Source organism: Montipora capricornis, chromosome 1, assembly GCF_036669925.1.
Source record: "Montipora capricornis isolate CH-2021 chromosome 1, ASM3666992v2, whole genome shotgun sequence".
Lineage (NCBI taxonomy): Eukaryota > Metazoa > Cnidaria > Anthozoa > Scleractinia > Acroporidae > Montipora > Montipora capricornis.
The window spans coordinates 39,488,773-39,506,334 of NC_090883.1; the positions used below are offsets into that span (position 1 = coordinate 39,488,773).

At 39.3% G+C, this 17,562-nt stretch overlaps 3 protein-coding genes across 3 annotated transcripts in view; 1 reads left to right on the top strand and 2 right to left on the bottom strand.

The window, feature by feature from the left end:
- LOC138043105 (cyclin-dependent kinase 12-like) overlaps positions 1-4,137 on the bottom strand; it is an 11,244-nt gene extending 7,107 nt beyond the window's left edge. The window contains exons 1-4 of the mRNA XM_068889235.1: positions 2,153-4,137; positions 1,482-1,652; positions 827-1,016; positions 321-377 (exon numbers count right to left, since the gene is read on the bottom strand). Of these exons, the coding sequence (XP_068745336.1) occupies positions 321-377; positions 827-1,016; positions 1,482-1,652; positions 2,153-3,923 (2,189 nt within the window). The 5' untranslated portion in view covers positions 3,924-4,137. The remainder of the gene's footprint in view (positions 1-320; positions 378-826; positions 1,017-1,481; positions 1,653-2,152) is intronic.
- On the top strand, positions 4,085-10,071 carry LOC138043123 (uncharacterized). The gene is made up of 3 exons (XM_068889259.1): positions 4,085-4,270; positions 4,411-4,532; positions 9,238-10,071. Exons 1-3 carry the CDS (start codon positions 4,184-4,186, stop codon positions 9,788-9,790), a joined length of 762 nt encoding a protein of 253 aa, XP_068745360.1. The 5' UTR covers positions 4,085-4,183; the 3' UTR covers positions 9,791-10,071.
- On the bottom strand, positions 9,832-17,509 carry LOC138043114 (lanC-like protein 2). Its single transcript, XM_068889245.1, has 9 exons — positions 17,342-17,509; positions 14,579-14,699; positions 14,159-14,311; positions 13,584-13,804; positions 13,052-13,192; positions 11,762-11,944; positions 10,863-11,039; positions 10,562-10,634; positions 9,832-10,453 (listed from the first exon to the last, which is right to left on the bottom strand). Exons 1-9 carry the CDS (start codon positions 17,423-17,425, stop codon positions 10,377-10,379), a joined length of 1,230 nt encoding a protein of 409 aa, XP_068745346.1. The 5' UTR covers positions 17,426-17,509; the 3' UTR covers positions 9,832-10,376.
- Between the last annotated feature and the right edge of the window lie 53 nt (positions 17,510-17,562).

The window sequence follows — 17,562 nt, forward strand, 5'->3', positions numbered from 1 at the left end:
GATGCACTCCCCAGAGTGTACAGGAGTGGCAGTGACATCCCAGGTGGTCACCCACACAGGTATTACTGGACACCCAAAAGGATCTACATGTAACTTGGGTGAATAAACAGGAACCTACATGTATGTTTTTCCTTTAATACATTGTAGAGAAAACCGTACAGTCCCAAGTCAGAAGTTCAGACTAAGTTCCTTGTGAACAACTGAAGGCTTCTCTCTGAAACTTTCACGAGATTGATTCAAGTCACCACTTAACCCTGATTTCTATCTTTTGTAATAGAATTCTGTTGGAAACTGTATGAACACAAGAGCCTAAAAAATACCTTTCATCTGCTTCATATAATCTTGCTAATCCAAAATCTGCTAGTTTTATTTCTCCCCTAAGAAAAAGTAATTTGCATATATTACACTGATCACATTAAAACGAAAAATAAAAAATAAATTGCAGAATATGAGGCACCTGGAGAGCTGTATGTGACTCCCTCTTTTCCACATTGATACTTGGCTTTAGCACTAAACCATCCCAAAAATTATTTACATCTGATAAATGCCCAGGGGCCCGTTTCTCTAAAGTCCTCAAAACGTTTTGGGCATGAAAAGCCATTTGTGAAATCGCCAACCGCTTGTTTTGGGAAGCCCATCTTTTAACATGTTTTCAAGGTAACAAAAGGAAAAATAAATGTGAAGTTTGACAAATTAAATCTTCTCCATTCTTGAGACACAAAGGGCATTGTAACACCCGAAAATGGCCTGTAAAGTTTCGGGACTTTCGAGAAACAGACCCCGGGTGCATTAAATCAGAATGAAAAAAAATTAATGAAACTCATACTTGTTACTGAGTAAGATGTTGGAGCATTTGATGTCCCTGTGCAGGAAATTTTTTCGGTGACAGTAGTTGAGGCCATCCAGTAGTTGTTTTGTGAATGACTTAATATGATCTTCAGTGAAGTGAACTAATCCAGATTCCAGTACACCCATCAAGTCATGGTCCAGATACTCAAATACAAGGTAAAACCCACCTTTTATAAAGTAAAACAACAAAAGATGAGGTCATTTACAGCAAAACAAAAGTTGAGAGAGTAGTTACCTTGGCCACCCGTTTAGTCAAAAACTTTCCAGCAAAGTCAGCAGGGCAAAGAATAATTTATGTAATGGAATGAGATGGCTGATAACAGTAGCAGCAATGAAATAACAGCATGGCAAACCAGTATTAAGGTTCTATCTTCTCTAGATATCCATGAATTCAAAATCTGACATGCTGTGTTTGTTGTGGTTTAATTCTGTCCCATTAATATTCCATTTTCCCAGAGTGTAGAAATGAATATTGCCAAAAGGTTAACAAATTAGGAAATGAAACAAGGAAAACCCACACCATGTTTGGGTAGATTAAATTTGCTAAAGCTTTAATGCCATGTTCAAATTTACCGATTACTCAGACTTTATGTTCTGCAATATTTTTGTTCTTTAAGCCCTTGTCTGCTTACCTTTATCCTTCCGAAAATCCACGGCATTTGGTTTGTCTGTCACAATCTCTTTCAAGTTGACAATGTTTGGATGATTCAACTGGCGAAGTATCTTTATTTCCCTCACAGCTGTAATAGGGAATCCTTCCTTCTCATTGTCTGTTCTGACCTTCTTCAAGGCAACAAGCTCCCCTTGTAAAGTGAAAAAAATATCTATTGGCATCAGTCCACTGAGAAAATAATTTCTCTATTTCTCTATTTAAAGGGCAAAGTTCACTACTTCATTCTTTTATCACCCACCTGTAGAATATTTAGCATTCTGTAATTTTGGAAAAGTTGTTTAACAAAAAGTAGAACAACTTGACATAATTAAGATCCTTAACAATTCACAAAAGACAGAAGATTTTTTTAATTTATGTTCTAATCTTGTTTGTCTGATACAAATTTCATTTGATTAAAATAAAATTTTATTGCCTTACACTGCTTATTTTACCTGCATTACACACACAGTTAACTTGATTAAGAAACAATTATATAACTCTGATCCTAATCAACAGTAAACGAAACAGAGAAAAATGGTGGCATTAATTGTGGTAATTATCATGAACAATATTGCAGCTTTGAAAAAAATTGATTGGCAAAACAGATGAATACACTGTGAAGACAACACGAAATCAATCAAAATCCCCTACCTGTTATCTTGTCCTTTGCTTTGTATACTTGCCCATAAGTTCCCTCTCCCACTTGGTCAATAATTTGAAACATATCTACACATCTCTCCCCCCACTCACTTTCAGCTGGTGTTTTTGGTGTTGTATCTGGTGTGGATAATGGTGTACCACTTTGACTACTTTGCTCAGAAATTACTGATGGCATACAAGATCCATCTGTGTCCTTCTGATCTTGCGATTGTGGATCTAACTTTTGCGAGTCTGGACGCTTTTCTTCTGGTGAGTGGGGTGAATAAGATGTTGGTGATTCACCGGGCGTTCCTGGTAATTCTGGTGGTAGAGGAAGAGGTGGCAGTGTTGGTGCAGGAGGTGGTGGAGGTTTTTCTTCATCTGGGGGTAAAGGTGGAGGCTCTTCGCTTGGAAGAGGTGGAGGTGCTGGTTCATTCAAGGGAGGAAGTGGAAGAGCTGGTTTTGACTCACTAAGACAACCCTTCTCAACCACTTCAGATGCTTTTCTTACTTCAACTGAACTCAAACCTGGACCCTTTGAAGGCCCATTCGATGGCATATCTTTGATCCCAGTTTCCAACTTTTGCTTGGAATGCTTGATCACAAACTGTTTAGTATCTTTTGCTTGACTTCGTTTCAGTCCATCCATAGTATCCACCTTGTTCTTATTTTTCAATGAATTCTCCTTGGTGTTATACGAGCTCACAGCCTTTGCCTCTGGTAACATCGAATGCTCAATTCTAGTAGAGCTGTCTCTCTTGCAAGGTGCATTTTTGGTTGCCGATCTTGATTTATAAGTATCTGGGCTGTGTGGTGCACTTCTGCTTGATCTGTAAGGGGACCGTGATGGAGGTGACCGACTTCGATTTTTCATCCTCGCAACTGGTGACTTCCTGTATTTTTTAGCAGAAGGTGAAGGAGACCTACTACGTGGTCTGTTTCTCTGATTAGACCAATTCCTTTTAGAAGTGTTCCTAACTGTTGGTGATGGTGAGTGCCGTCCATATGGTGAAGGTGATCTTTTCCGAGCAAATGATGACTTGTTATGGCCATATGGTGAGAAACGACCCATGGGAGATTGATAAGGAGATCTCTCCAAAGATTTATAAGTTTTGGCTCCTCTTTGAGGAGGAGTGGGTGATCTTGATCTATGGCTAAAAGGCGACCTGGACCAAACTTTCATTGGCGATCTGCCCTTGAAAGGAGACCTTCCTCTGTTGTGGGGTGGTGATACAGAAGGGCTGATACTTGGTGATTTGGGAGGCCTGTAAGCTCTAGGAAGGTAAGGCGACTCTGACCCTCGTTTCCTTGATACAGACGGCGAAAACGGGTAAGCATCTCTGCTAATTGGCGCCGACTTCGGAGAAGGAGTCGCATCTTTCCATTTTGAAATCGAAACTGGTGATAATTGCAGACCCACTTGATTTGACCGAGGATGTGAATGTGAAAGATTTACGGGCGACTTGCCTCGTTTCTTGCGCTTTTTGCTTGATCCTTGTATTGAGCTATCCTTTTTTGCCTTCTTCCTCTTTACATTAGTCTTTGATTTTTTTGATGCTATGGGCGAAGGGCTCCGTGAGATAGAGCTGTATTTTTGAACAGGCAACTCTGCAGTTTCCTCCGAAGCTGAGGAGATATCTTCATACTGTCCCCTAAGCTTTTCAGCCGATGTCTCGGGTTTGGGACGTTTCCTATGTTTCTTTTGCTTATGGGATGACTTTTTGCTTTTGCTATGGTTTCGAGCGGTAGGACTCGACTCCTTCTCATTTCGGGAACTGGGCATCTTGATCCCGATTATTTTTTGGCCGAAATGTCCCTACATATTTCACGTCAGTAAGAACTAAGCCCGTAAAACAAAAGATAAATAAACTGAGATAAAGTGTTTTTTATGAAAAACGTTTCTTCATGGTCAAGGAAACAAGATGAAAGTGGATTTTCAGAATGGTATTACTGCTCTGTTACCGGCGCCATTTTGGATATAGGGGGCAAGTTGCAATACATGTTCTGCGCATGGGTCGCTGCATATATTAATGAGGAGCCAAAATGGCGGATGATCTGGAGGTAAAACAAGTAACTGAAGCAAACGATGTAAACATGGACTACCGGAAACTGAAGAAAACTCACGAAAAGGTGAAGTGTTCATTATTTAATATAACTTAAGACTACGTTTCAACACCAGTAAATGATGATTCGATGTTGTGTTTAAACATCAGCTGAAGGAAAAAAATTACTCTAATTAAGACTTATAAAGTGAAGGTGTTTTCCTTTAGACTGGATACCGCGAAGGCGTGGGATCAGGAAGAGATGCTCATTTACAGCAAGGTTTTAATGAAGGATTTACTCATGGAGCCACAGGGTCCAAAGAATGGGGCAAATTGAGAGGAGCTTTGAGGTAAATATTGAAATAAAACTTGTGAGCTTACATGAGGTGGACGATGTCATTTCCAAGCGCGCTACTACGACGTACTTTGACCAGACCAAGAGGTCATTCTCCATCACGGGACACCTCCTTTGTTTCAAGATACCTGTTTTATTGTAACATTAGTTTTGTGTACAAGACAGAAAGCAAGTTTTGCTAGAAGAAGAATTGAAATCTGATCTCCAAAGCTAATCTTATTTAAGCAATTAATAGAGGACTTTTTCCATGTTTACATTGCCTCATCTAAACACAAGGGGAAGTTGGGAGAATTTGAGACAGTTATGCAAACCAGAGACGCAGTCAAGGGTTTAGGGTTAGGGTATAAATCGGTACCGGCGATAATGCTGGGGGTAACCCTGCGATGGACTAATCATTCCATCCGGAGGGGAGTAGAAATGCTCCTAGTCGCTTCATGCTGCAGAAACCAGAGATAAGCGCCGGCCTGATGGGCCTTTTAGGCTCGTAACAGAGACTTTACCTTACCGCAAGTCCTCTATTGCTTTTATAAAATATTTCTTGATACACATTCATATTTCCCACCAGCCAATCAATTAGTATGCTGATGTCCGAGCCCACTGCAAAAATGCTATGTAAATAGGACACGTATGTTTGTCCTATCAATCAATCGCGACATTACTATCAAAACACACGTCTGACAACACATAACCAATCAAAATTTGTGTGATGTCACAACTGTGTTTACGTACTCTCATCTAAACACAGCTATTGACCAATAAGAGTGTACATATTATCCTAATTATTTTATAAATAATATTAGTATACTTGTCAGTGCTGATTTGTTGCACCTAATTAAGCTTGAGGTGATGGTATGTGATAATCGCTTAGGGTGTTTTCAAAATGACCGCAAACTGTTTTGTCGACGTGAGAGACGAAGAAATTAATTGTTTTAAAGAATATGCTTATTTTTCAAATAATCACCAATGCAATTATACTAAAACAATAATTGTTATCATTATTCACCTCAGGCTCCCACCTCGCCTTCGGAGTCACATGCATATTTTAACATCCTTAATCACAGATGTGGATTGCTTTGTGACAAACATGTGACAAACACAAAATTGAACCTGCATATGAAATTTTGACATAACCTCAATGATATTGAGATGAACTGACTGAAACATAAAATTGTTGCAAAATCCGCGTTCTCTGACTTTGTAATGTAGAAAGACATCTGGTCACATAATAGAGAGCTTTAGATTCTACGACGAGGACGAGAACGAGTACGAGTTTTGACTGCCCGTTTATAGCGAAAATACTAAGGAAATTTATAACCCGTACGCTTAATCTTACTCTTTGTTAGCAGTATAGGTTGCTCAGTTATTCTTATTGCTGGTAACTGAGCCTTTTTGCTCATCAAAAAATGCCAAAATTGCTACCGTGTTGTTGACTTGTTTTGATTAGACGACATTTGTGCAAAATCTCGTACTACAATGACGACGGCATCACGTTTTTCCCGCCAAAATGACGCTGGTTTGCGCGAGCGCTCACTGTTGTCTTGAGAAAATCTCGTACTCGTATTCGTTCTCGTACTAGAATCTAAAGCTCTCTAATAAATGAATGAAGGGGTAGTTTCTAAAGAAACTGTGGTGCTGCGTCGGTGGGGAAGTAGTATACAAAAATTTGGTTTTATCAACAGAGTTGATAATGTAAATTGGCCACCGTACAGAGATTCTAAAAGCTGACGTTTCGAGCGTTAGCCCTTCGTCAGAGCGAATCGAGGGATTATGGGTTACGTGTGGTTTTTATAGTAGAGTAGGAGCTACGCTATTGGTGGTAACATGGCGACGTGAAAAATAGGAATATATTAGTTAAATGAAAAGCGTTCGTTAATACCGTGAGGATTAAGGGTGCCGATTTGAAAGATGAATTTTTGTTCCAGATTCTTGCGGCTTTCCGTCGTACCTAGATGTAGGGAAAGGCCGCAGACAGCCATGTTTTTTTTGGAGTGGTTAGGCAGATTAAAATGGCGAGCGACTGGCTTAGATGCATCCTTGTCATTCTTCTCAACATCCCGAAGGTGTTCGCGGAATCGGTCACCTAGTCGTCTACCTGTCTCACCAATGTATAATTTATTGCATAACGTACAGGTTATGCAATAAATGACATTTGAGGAGGTACATGTGAAACGATCGGTGATCTTAACAGATCGCTTAGGTCCCGATATCTTGCTAGTGTTAATGTAATGAAAAGACAAGTTTTGCATCGTGAGCGCGCGCATTTGAAAGTGCCGGGTTGCTCGTTAGTTTTGAGCGCGCTTCTAACTAAAAAGTTGCCTACGTTTTTGTCGCGTTTGAATGAAATAAGTGGAGGTTGCGACTACTAGTCTCGGGATCACTTTGGAGTAATCTAAAATTACGAAGAATGATGCTTTTGACTGCGTGATTATGAGGATGGAAAGTGAGGGTGAATGGAATTCTGTCATTCTTATCTTTTTGTGACGTTTGTAGTGATGACTGTCGATCAAATTGTTGGGCGCGATGATGGCCCGCTTTGACCACAGAGACAGGATAGCCACGCTTCTCGAAGAACTGGCACATCTCCTCTGATTTGCTGGAAAAATCGGAGTCATCACTACATAGACGTCAAAGTCTAAGAAATTGAGAATAAGGAATGGAGTTCTTGACATGTGATGGATGTGACGATGAATACAACAAATAACTGTGTGAATCAGTAGGTTTGTAGTGCACACTAGTACATAGCACTTTGCCTCTAATAGAAACTTTGATATCTAGGAAAGCCAATGAAGTTTCTGAAATTTCCCAGGTATATTTAAGAGCCGGATGAAAAGAGTTGACGGAGGTTATAAATTGATCGAGTTCTTCTCTGCTGGATGAAATAGCGCCGATGCAGTCGTCGATGTAGCGGCCGTAGAGTTCTGGTTTGGGGCCGTTGTACTGATACTGATTAAAAAATTGGTGTTCAACATATCCTACAAAAAGATTGGCATAGCTAGGTCCCATTCTTGTGCCCATCGCTACACCATTAATTTGTTTGTAATAGTTGCCGGCGAATGAAAAACAGTTAAGCGTTAAAACGAGTTCGGCAAGGCGGAGGAGCGTTTCCGAGCTAGGCTCTTTGACAGTGCGTTGATCGAAAAAGTGTTTAAGTGCTTGAAGACCTTCGCTATTAGGAATGACTGTGTATAGAGATGTAATGTCCATGGTGAAAATAAGTTTGTCTTGGCCGGAGAAATTGAAATCGCGGAAAATTTGTAGTGCGTGTGTACTGTCTTTAATGTATGATGGCAAAGATTTGACGATAGGCGTCATAATCCTGTCTAAGTAGCTAGAAATGAGTTCGGTGGGGCAACTACAGGCAGAAACGATAGGGCGACCTGGGTTGTTGGGTTTGTGAATTTTAGGCAAGAAGTAAATGCACGAAGTTCTAGGGGTGTTGATGATGAGATTCGTGGCAGTGTCCGGTAATCCTTGATTAACTATAAGATTTTGAATGGTGTCTTTGACAAGTTTTTGATTTTTGGAAGTGAGATCTTTAGGGATTTTGGCATCATTCTTCGTAATTTTAGATTACTCCAAAATGATCCAGAGACTAGTAGAATCTTTTCGCAACCTCCACTTATTTCATTCAAACGCGACAAAAACGTAGGCAACTTTTTAGTTAGAAGCGCGCTCAAAACTAACGAGCAACCCGGCACTTTCAAATGCGCGCGCTCACGATGCAAAACTTGTCTTTTCATTACATTAACACTAGCAAGATATCGGGACCTAAGCGATCTGTTAAGATCACCGATCGTTTCACATGTACCTCCTCAAATGTCATTTATTGCATAACCTGTACGTTATGCAATAAATTATACATTGGTGAGACAGGTAGACGACTAGGTGACCGATTCCGCGAACACCTTCGGGATGTTGAGAAGAATGACAAGGATGCATCTAAGCCAGTCGCTCGCCATTTTAATCTGCCTAACCACTCCAAAAAAAACATGGCTGTCTGCGGCCTTTCCCTACATCTAGGTACGACGGAAAGCCGCAAGAATCTGGAACAAAAATTCATCTTTCAAATCGGCACCCTTAATCCTCACGGTATTAACGAACGCTTTTCATTTAACTAATATATTCCTATTTTTCACGTCGCCATGTTACCACCAATAGCGTAGCTCCTACTCTACTATAAAAACCACACGTAACCCATAATCCCTCGATTCGCTCTGACGAAGGGCTAACGCTCGAAACGTCAGCTTTTAGAATCTCTGTACGGTGGCCAATTTACATTATCAACTCCGTTGATAAAACCAAATTTTTGGTCACATAATAAGTATGGGAAATTGTATGAACACGAGTGCATGTCATGATTTATGGGCACGGAATGTGTGATATGTTTTGAAAGTTCTCTATGGCTTGTGCAATTTGAAAATGTTCAAAACGTTGAGCGGCCATAAATCATGAAATGCATAAGCAAATTCATACCATTTTTTTGTTTATAATATATTCAACAAAATCACTCCACTGCTTTGTTTCCATAGCAACTTCCACACTGCATATCACTGCTGTGGTTAATTTCTATAATCACTGAGTAATATTATTGTTATTAATTTCTGGAGGCAAATGTAGTCAAAAAGTGAAAACTTTCCCTTAGTACCTCCTCTATTGTGTTAAATACATGTAAACTTTCCTCCATTTGCATGTTTTAACAGTGCTTTGAGGTCAATTGCTTCATCAAAATCTGTTCAAGATTCCAACCAGAGCATCATGACTGAAATTGCAGACTTGCTGACTCAAGTAGTCCAAATGGAAACAATTGCTCTCAACCCGAAAATCATGCAAAACAATTTAGAAATCAAGTTAAATCAGAACTACAAGTTTTCACAATATTCTGAAGGGATTAATTACGAATTCAACAACCATCAAAGAGCGTGGCCAGAAGAGCATGCAAAAGATGGAAAATTTATTGGAAATGAGCTATTATCTGCATTTCAAACACTAAATATGAAAGACACAAGCAGTGGAGTTGAAGATGTGAGAGGTGATTCTGAGACAATAATTATTGTGAAGAAAGCAATAAAGGGTAGTGATCTTCCAGAATCAGACACAGTTGTGTGTGCAGAGTCACATGAACAAAGTGATTCTTTACAACTATTGCCCAACACCACATTTGATGACCTGGAAAAGTTGTGGGCAAGAACATTTTCACTTGCAGAGGAAATCGGAATAAGCAACAAAATATTACTTTTTGTAAAAAGCACTTAAGAATAATAATAAATAAAAATAATAATTTCTTGACATCCCTGTTTGCCAACATCATGTTTATTTTTAAATATTCATTTTCTTTGCTATGCTTTCTCTGTGGTATCTGCCAGCTCTTTCACAACAATAGTTTCATGCTGATAACATAGACTTTGAGACTTGTTTACCCAAAACCTACAGTATAGAGAGTGCTGAGTACAAGAGAACTCATTTGTAGTCATGCTTGTACTCCAGTCTAAAGGTCCTTAATCACTGCTTGATTAAAGAAAGATTTAGAACCCTTGCATTACTCTTTGATCTGTGACCATCATCTCCCTTGTTACCTTAATTCCTCTTCCCTTCTAACTTCGAAAGCCCTTGCAGTTGCGCTTTGAGACACTTTGCATTAATCTGACAGTGTTGCTTTCACTAATCCATCATTTTTTGGACAAATGACCTCCAAAGTCATTTGAGCTGCTTGCTTTAGTCAATCAGCTGAGGGGATCGGCCAACCATTTTCCCATTTTTGGTGGCATGTTTGATCAAAACTGGTGACAACTAAATCTGAAGAGAGTGCTAGCAGTTTTTGTTGTCAAGAATAATGGAGCTGTTAAAGCTCAAATGCAGGGAATTTTGACAACTTAGGCTCCAACATATCTGCTAAGAAGTATACTGTCCCAGCCATACCTTAAAAAGAAACAAGAACATCAGTCAAACATTAAAAACAGTTAGACCTTACTGGTGTAATGTTGTCATAAGGTCATTATTATTGTGTATATTGTCCACAGCACATACCTTCAAAAAGAGAAAATGGATGGTCTGGGATCCGGCAGCCATGCTGACCATAGTCAAAGCACCATTCTGCAAACTAGGCATTCCACAACTCGCAGTAAATTTAAAAAGTTCCCTTTACAAATGCTTACTATAAATTAGCACTGCTGTCTCACTGTCACCAATTTCAAGTACAAATATTATTTCACTCTTTCCAAGATTGTAGCTCTGTTGTACAGCAAACAGAGTTAAGTCAAGACACTAACTACAAGATGACAAGAACAAAAAGCTGCTTGCCAAAATACTTAATTAATTTCTAACTTACTTTTATAGCCCTGTGGAGATACTTTGGATCACTTGTTTCTTTGTACAAAGTCAGAAAAGTGTAAGCATTTCCCGAAACACCATGGCATATTCCATAACCCTTTTTCAGGATACCACGGCTCCACACAACTTCTCCACACTTTATGGCTGCATTCAGATACTTTTTATTGCCAAACACCTTCAATTACATAAAGATAATAATTTTTTTTAGAACTTGCTCTGCTTGGTGCTTTTCAAAGACCTTCAAAAATTAATATTTCCCAGGCTTTCTTCTTGGCATAATGATAATGAGGGTTGAGTATTCTACCCTTAAGAGTTGTTTCCTTGGTCCTTTCATCAAAGACCAAAATGTATTATTGCTCTGCTATAGCCACTTGTTCATGGCTATTACACTCAATGGTAAACAGCAGATATATTCCCTCTTACAACATTTTAGCACCACTGGAAACTGAATTCTCCCAGTGCCTTCCAAATTCCTGGACTTGATGTTGCATATGCCTTGACTTTGTTGGTGTTCTTCCCTGCTTCTGGGAGATTTTAACCCTTTGATGCCCAAACTGGCCTAAATCAGCCGTAGTATTTTACTCTGTCTAACACGAGACAATTTTACTCATCAATGAGGAACCCCAGGAGACAATGGGTTAAGGGTTTCTGAATACTCCAGTTTCCCCCTCTCTTCAAAGACCAACAATGATATTTACTTTGCTTTTATTTGATTTCCAATCTTCCCATTGAATCAGTAGGCAGCTTGTTCTTAGATAAATAATTTTCAGATGTATTGTCACCAGCCCCACTGAAAATTAAATTATATCCACTCTCTTTCCCCCTCAAATACTTCAAATCCCTTCCTCCTAAGGAGGTTGCAAGCAAAAGCTTCCTTCCTTCCACAGTGCACCATACCTGGTATGCTTTGACCATAAGATGCACTGCTCCCGGAGCACCATGACACCAGTGGATGAGCTTGTCTATACCACTTTCAAGGGACGAAGGAAGGTTACCAGATGGAAACTGCTCTGACAAAAGAAACTCAACACAACTCTCAACATTCCTCAAGTTGGACTGTACTGACTGAGCTGACAGAGCCTGATAATAAATGAGGTTAAATGCAGTTTAACTGATTTAACAACTAGGAGCGACTGCAGTCAATTGTTGTCAGTGGTTCTGTTATATTTGCACATGTGTTGAATTCCTCATGCTTTGCGTGGTACAGTTTATTCATGGGTGTGGCAGGAAGAAGGAGCATTTTGTGTTGAGCGTTTAGCGGTTTTTTCCCTCCCTCCCTCTACTTTCTACTGTTTATCAGTGTGACTGGTGCTTGTCTTCTCCAGGGCGTGGGGGCTCATGGCTGGTTTGTCAGGTTTTGCCAGCCTTCAGAGCAGTCTGCATCTTGGAGTTGGCTGCCAATAGTGGAAGCTCCAGGATCGCTCAGGCACCCAGCCTCCACTTAGTGAAGCAGTTGTAAATAATAATAATTATAAAACTCATTAATAATTCATGATGGGAAAACAAAAGAAATGTTTTATTAATCAATGTCTGTATTTCTGATACAGCTTTCTCTTCATTTACATAAATGTTTCTTTCAATTTTCACGGTTAAAATGTCTTCAATCACCAAAAACACCTAGTGTACATTAACACTTTAATGCTGACATTTCATAAGCACAATACAACATTCACGCCCGTATTGTATCGGGTATAAAATGTCTCACCTTCGGCTCAACATTGTATTATCCGATACAATACGGTCGCTCATATTGTATTTAGTACTTAAAGATTGAAGTGCAGCTAATACAATAAAAATGTTTGCTAGCTGAAAATTCAATTGGTGTTATGTGGGTGAAACTGGCCATTGTTTTGAAACTCTTAAGAAAGAACATATGAGGAAATGTCAAAACATGTGCTAATGGATCAAACATTGGGAAACATGCAGGGTCATTGTACTATCCTGCATTCCACTTTTATCCGTCAAAGGCTGTAGATTGACAGCCGAAAGCTCGTGATTTTGTGCTTTTTTGAATTTTCAGCCAACAAACGTTTTTATTGTATTTTGATTAATAATAATAATAATGACAATGATAATAATAATAATAACAATAATAATAATAATAATAATTTAAGCCTCTCAACCGAGATGAGCTTTAGAACCAATGTAATATTAATATAATCTAGCCATTGCTTACGGTATAAATACCTGAAGTAACATGTAAATGATTCCGACAATGCCATGTGCTGCTCCAACATAATGCTTCTCATGCCATGTATACATCAAGGGCACCCTGCTCCTTTCTCGTCTAGAAAGCCTCTCACCAGAGTTTAAAATGCTTTGACAGATCTGTGGAGAATATTGATCTCACTGATGTACCAATTTCATTGTTCATCGTTGGTATTAAAAAGTGACTTTAGTTTAAAGCTGGAAATGATTTTGGGGTGATACCAAGCAGGGATGGCACAGTGGTGAAAGCACTGGTCTCCCACCAATGTGGCGCTGGTTTGATTCCCAGATTTTGGGTCATGTGTGGGTTGAGTTTGTTGGTTCTCTACTCTGCTCCGAGAGGCTTTTCTCCGCCTGCCGGGTACTCCTGTTTTCCCCTCTCCCCTCCCCAAAAACCATCCCCAGAGCTAAAAACACCTAAATTAATTTATTATTGTTATGGTATGTTTACACTTAAACATGTGTTGATTAGCAAAATCACTCCAAATTACTGTTTTTTTTTGGGCATAACCTTGTCTAGGATATCTTTGTCAATCTTTTCAGCTCCAAAGTGCTTCCTTGCATAAAGCAAGGAAAACAAGTAACCAGCTCGACCATAAAGGACCTCATCTGGAAGTAAGGCATCCTGTCCACAGACATTGTCTGCAAGACTTAACAGTCTGGACAAACATGTTGCACTTTTTTTCACCTGGCCCAGCTTTGAATACAGAACAGAGAGTAAGGACAAGATGCCTGAAAAAAAAAAAAAAGGCTGCAAGAGTAAGAATATGACCAGCAGCTAATTAGTATAACATACTAGAGCAGTAAATGAATGAAAATGTTAAATTTACATGTGCATTGATCAGTGTTTTGATTGCAGAAATGTGCTTTCCATATAAACACTGTGCATTGTTAATGATGGTGCACTTCAAGGTCCAGGAATTCAAGGTTGCAAAAGAGGAATTTCTGCAACCTATGATCTGCAATACACTATTGTCTGGGTTGTGCAATCATATGGAAATTAACACTTGTTTTATTTTTAGATAGTCCTGAGTAATTGACTAAAACGATACTGTTACACTGGTATAATATGACTGAAGTTTTTACCTGAGTCTCCACAAAGAAATGTCATCCTTTTCCCTCTGAGAGTCTGCAGGCTGCTTTGAAGAATTTCCAAGGCATTCTTCAAATATTGCTCTTTCTGGGTTTGATCGTCCTTAAAAAGTGTTTCAGATAAATGTATATACAATAGTGCCATTCCTTACAAATGAAGCAAAGAAAAGTAAAATTAGGCCTTTCCCAATATTACATATACAAAGACTGATTGTGTGCAGTTTGGTCATGATTTGAAAATAATTTTTCTAAGATCATTATTTAATATACACACTAAATGGAAGAAAGAATACATGGAGGTTTTTTTGTCAGCAACGGTTTGAAAGAACGTTGCATTGGATAACAATCAATTCAGAAATGTCAGCCCAACAGTGGCAATTAGAGCTTGGTAGTATGCAAAACAAAACTCCATACCTCCGGTGCCAGTGTAAACAGAATAATCATGATCATCTCTAGATTGCTTAAATCCTTCTTCACATAGCCTAAGTAATTTGATAATTTCATCTTTTAGTCTTGAGTAATGCGGCTCAGCAATCTGCATTCAAATGATAATAAATTATACTTTTAAATAAAAAAGGACCAAGGATGTCTGTATAGTACCTTGAAAAAGCAGGTGCAAATAATTAATACAGAGCAGCACGTAATGCAAGCTAACAAATGCCAATGTGAAATGAATGGTCGAAAGATCATCGCAGTTGGATAAACAACTTACTGTAACCCATTGACCCCTGGGAGTGAGAGTTAACATATTGTACTTGGTGTACATTGTAATGCTAGAAGAGTTTACTCTGTCTAACACCAAGGTGATTTTACTTGTCAAACGGGGGTGTCCCAGGGCGTTTGAGGTGTCATTATAAATGGATTAAGCAGTCAAAAACTATTTCCCCCTCCATTAAGCAGTTGAAAGCAAGCCTGACAAAATCCAGGCTTGAACTGGATTTGAGCCTTATAATGACCATGCAATTGGCAGGTCTACAAATTAGGTCACAGGTCAGTGTACATGTCACTTTGCTACAGATAAATAAGCAACACCTCAAGTGTCTCTTATACCCAGCTAATCACTGTACAAAAATGTTGTTTCAGATCAAGCCAAAAGTGTCCCCTTATAGGGGACACTTTTGGCTTAAGCTGTTCATCAATGGAGCAGCCCGGACTCCACTTCTAGTCTCGACCTGTGGAATGTGACCTTTGTTTTAGACCTGACTTTGTGTGATTGCGCTTCACTTGCACTACCTAGTGAGCTAGCAAGCTCGCTGAGAGTTATTTCCAAACGAGTTGCATGAAATGATTTTAGAATATTTTAAATTTCGTGTTTTTGAAGTGTGGAATGGACATAAAATGAGAGTTTTCAAGACCATTGCTAATTAAATAAGCAAATCATGAAGTTGCAAGATTATTTGCCGATGATACGATTATTTATCTAACCATCCACTCTGAGTCGGACTCAGTGATATTATCCAAAGTGATCTTGATAAATTAGTTCCATGGGAGAGAACTATGGAACATGGAAGTTCTCAGCTTAGGGCACAAACGTCAACCTATTGTGCATGACCGTATCATTCCTCCGTGGCAAAACACTATGTATAGTGGATTATTGTAAGTGATTAGCTAGGCATCACAGTTTCTTCTGATCTGAGGTGGAAAGTTCATATAAGCAATGTCAATAGGAAAGCAAATAGTACACTCCCTTTTCTTTTTAGTATGCAGCCACAATGTGGGACCCACATACAAATGCTAATATCACCAATAGAAATATGATACAGCATAGAGCAGCACATTTTGTATTTAAAGAAATTATAATAGGACATCGAGGGTCAGTGAAATACTACATCAACTTGGTTGGCAGCCACGTGGAAGCAGGAGAAACATATTGCACCTACCGGTATATATGACGTGCAAAGTACGTAATGGACTCATTTCAACTGACGGTATGTATGCTACCAATGCAGTGGACAAGCAGACATTTTAATTCACAAGCCTACAGAGTGCCTCCTTCAAGAATTGACAACCATGAGTACTCTCAACCTCGTTCCCAGGGTCTCCATTGCAGAGATGCCAACCTATGGAGATCTAAAATCTGGAGATTTTTTCGTTCCGGTCTCCCCACCCCTCCCCCTTGATCAAGATACCCACTCCCCTCCCCTCACCCCTCCTCTCCCCCCAAAAACGCACCCACCCACCCCCCAGCAGCTCCTTCAGAATACAAGAATATTCTGCCGCCATTGCGAATTTGCGGGAAAACAGGGTACTTATGTCAATAATTTTTATTGGTTAATCGGAGATCCAATCAAACAATCGGTTATATGGCTATGATAGCTAAAGGAAGCCATTTTGTTTATTTCTATTAACGTGTGTTTGAAACTCAGAGATGAAGAAATGCATTAAGAAACAATGAAACGAGTTAGAAAAAATTTGAGTCTAGAATGGAGAAACGTCTGTGAAAGGTTCAGAGTCGTTTTTATCCGGGAGATTTAATGACCCGTACGGGAGAGTGGGAGATTCGTTCCGTATCCAGGAGACTCCCGGATAATCCGGGAGAGTTGGCACGTATGCCATTGTCGTTGACAAAGATACCCTGGGAACGAGGTTGAAGTACTCTTATTTTCTGCACACGGTGAAGGAATGGAATTCCTCCTTACCTGATAACATAGTGATGAAATCAATACCCTGAAGGCTCTAAGAATGCCCTGGACAATATGGATTAATTTGAAATCTATGTTTAGTATTATTCCTTTTATTCTCATTTTTCACGTTATTTTACCTTTTAAAGAACCTCCACAAATATTTTCTTTATTGAAAGAGGTGGAGTCAACAGGGAAGAAGAAGAAGAAGAACACAGGCAAGAGTTGAAAGCAATTCGAAACCATGACAATACGATAATGGGTTGCAATCAACTTGCAGTGCATATATTCATGTACTCAAAAACAACAAGCCTATGTATTTTCTCTACTTATATAAAAGCTTCATACATGCAGCTGCGAGAGGACAATAGGTGGCATGGTTTCAGGTGGTTTTCGCGTGACGTCATCGCCGTCATGTTGGTAAACGAAAACAAAAGATCTCTCATCGGCTCCTTTTGTTCGTCCGCCAGGATTTGTATATATTTACACCATTGTCACCCCAGGCTCAACATTGATAGGAAAACCATCTATGGCAGTTAGCTTACGTTCTTTTTACCTTTCCATCATCACTTTGCAAGCTTGTCCTTCCATCGTAGTCATTAAATTTATTCTCAAAATATCTTCGTTCAGAGCTTGACATACTAAGTTTGCTGCTGATAATTGTGCGCAAATTTGGTATGTTTTCGTTTTCGCAAAGCCGTCCTGTTGTTATGATACACGTTAATGGCCCTACTTAAAGTACATACCTGACATGTAATGATTTTACTGCTGGTTGGT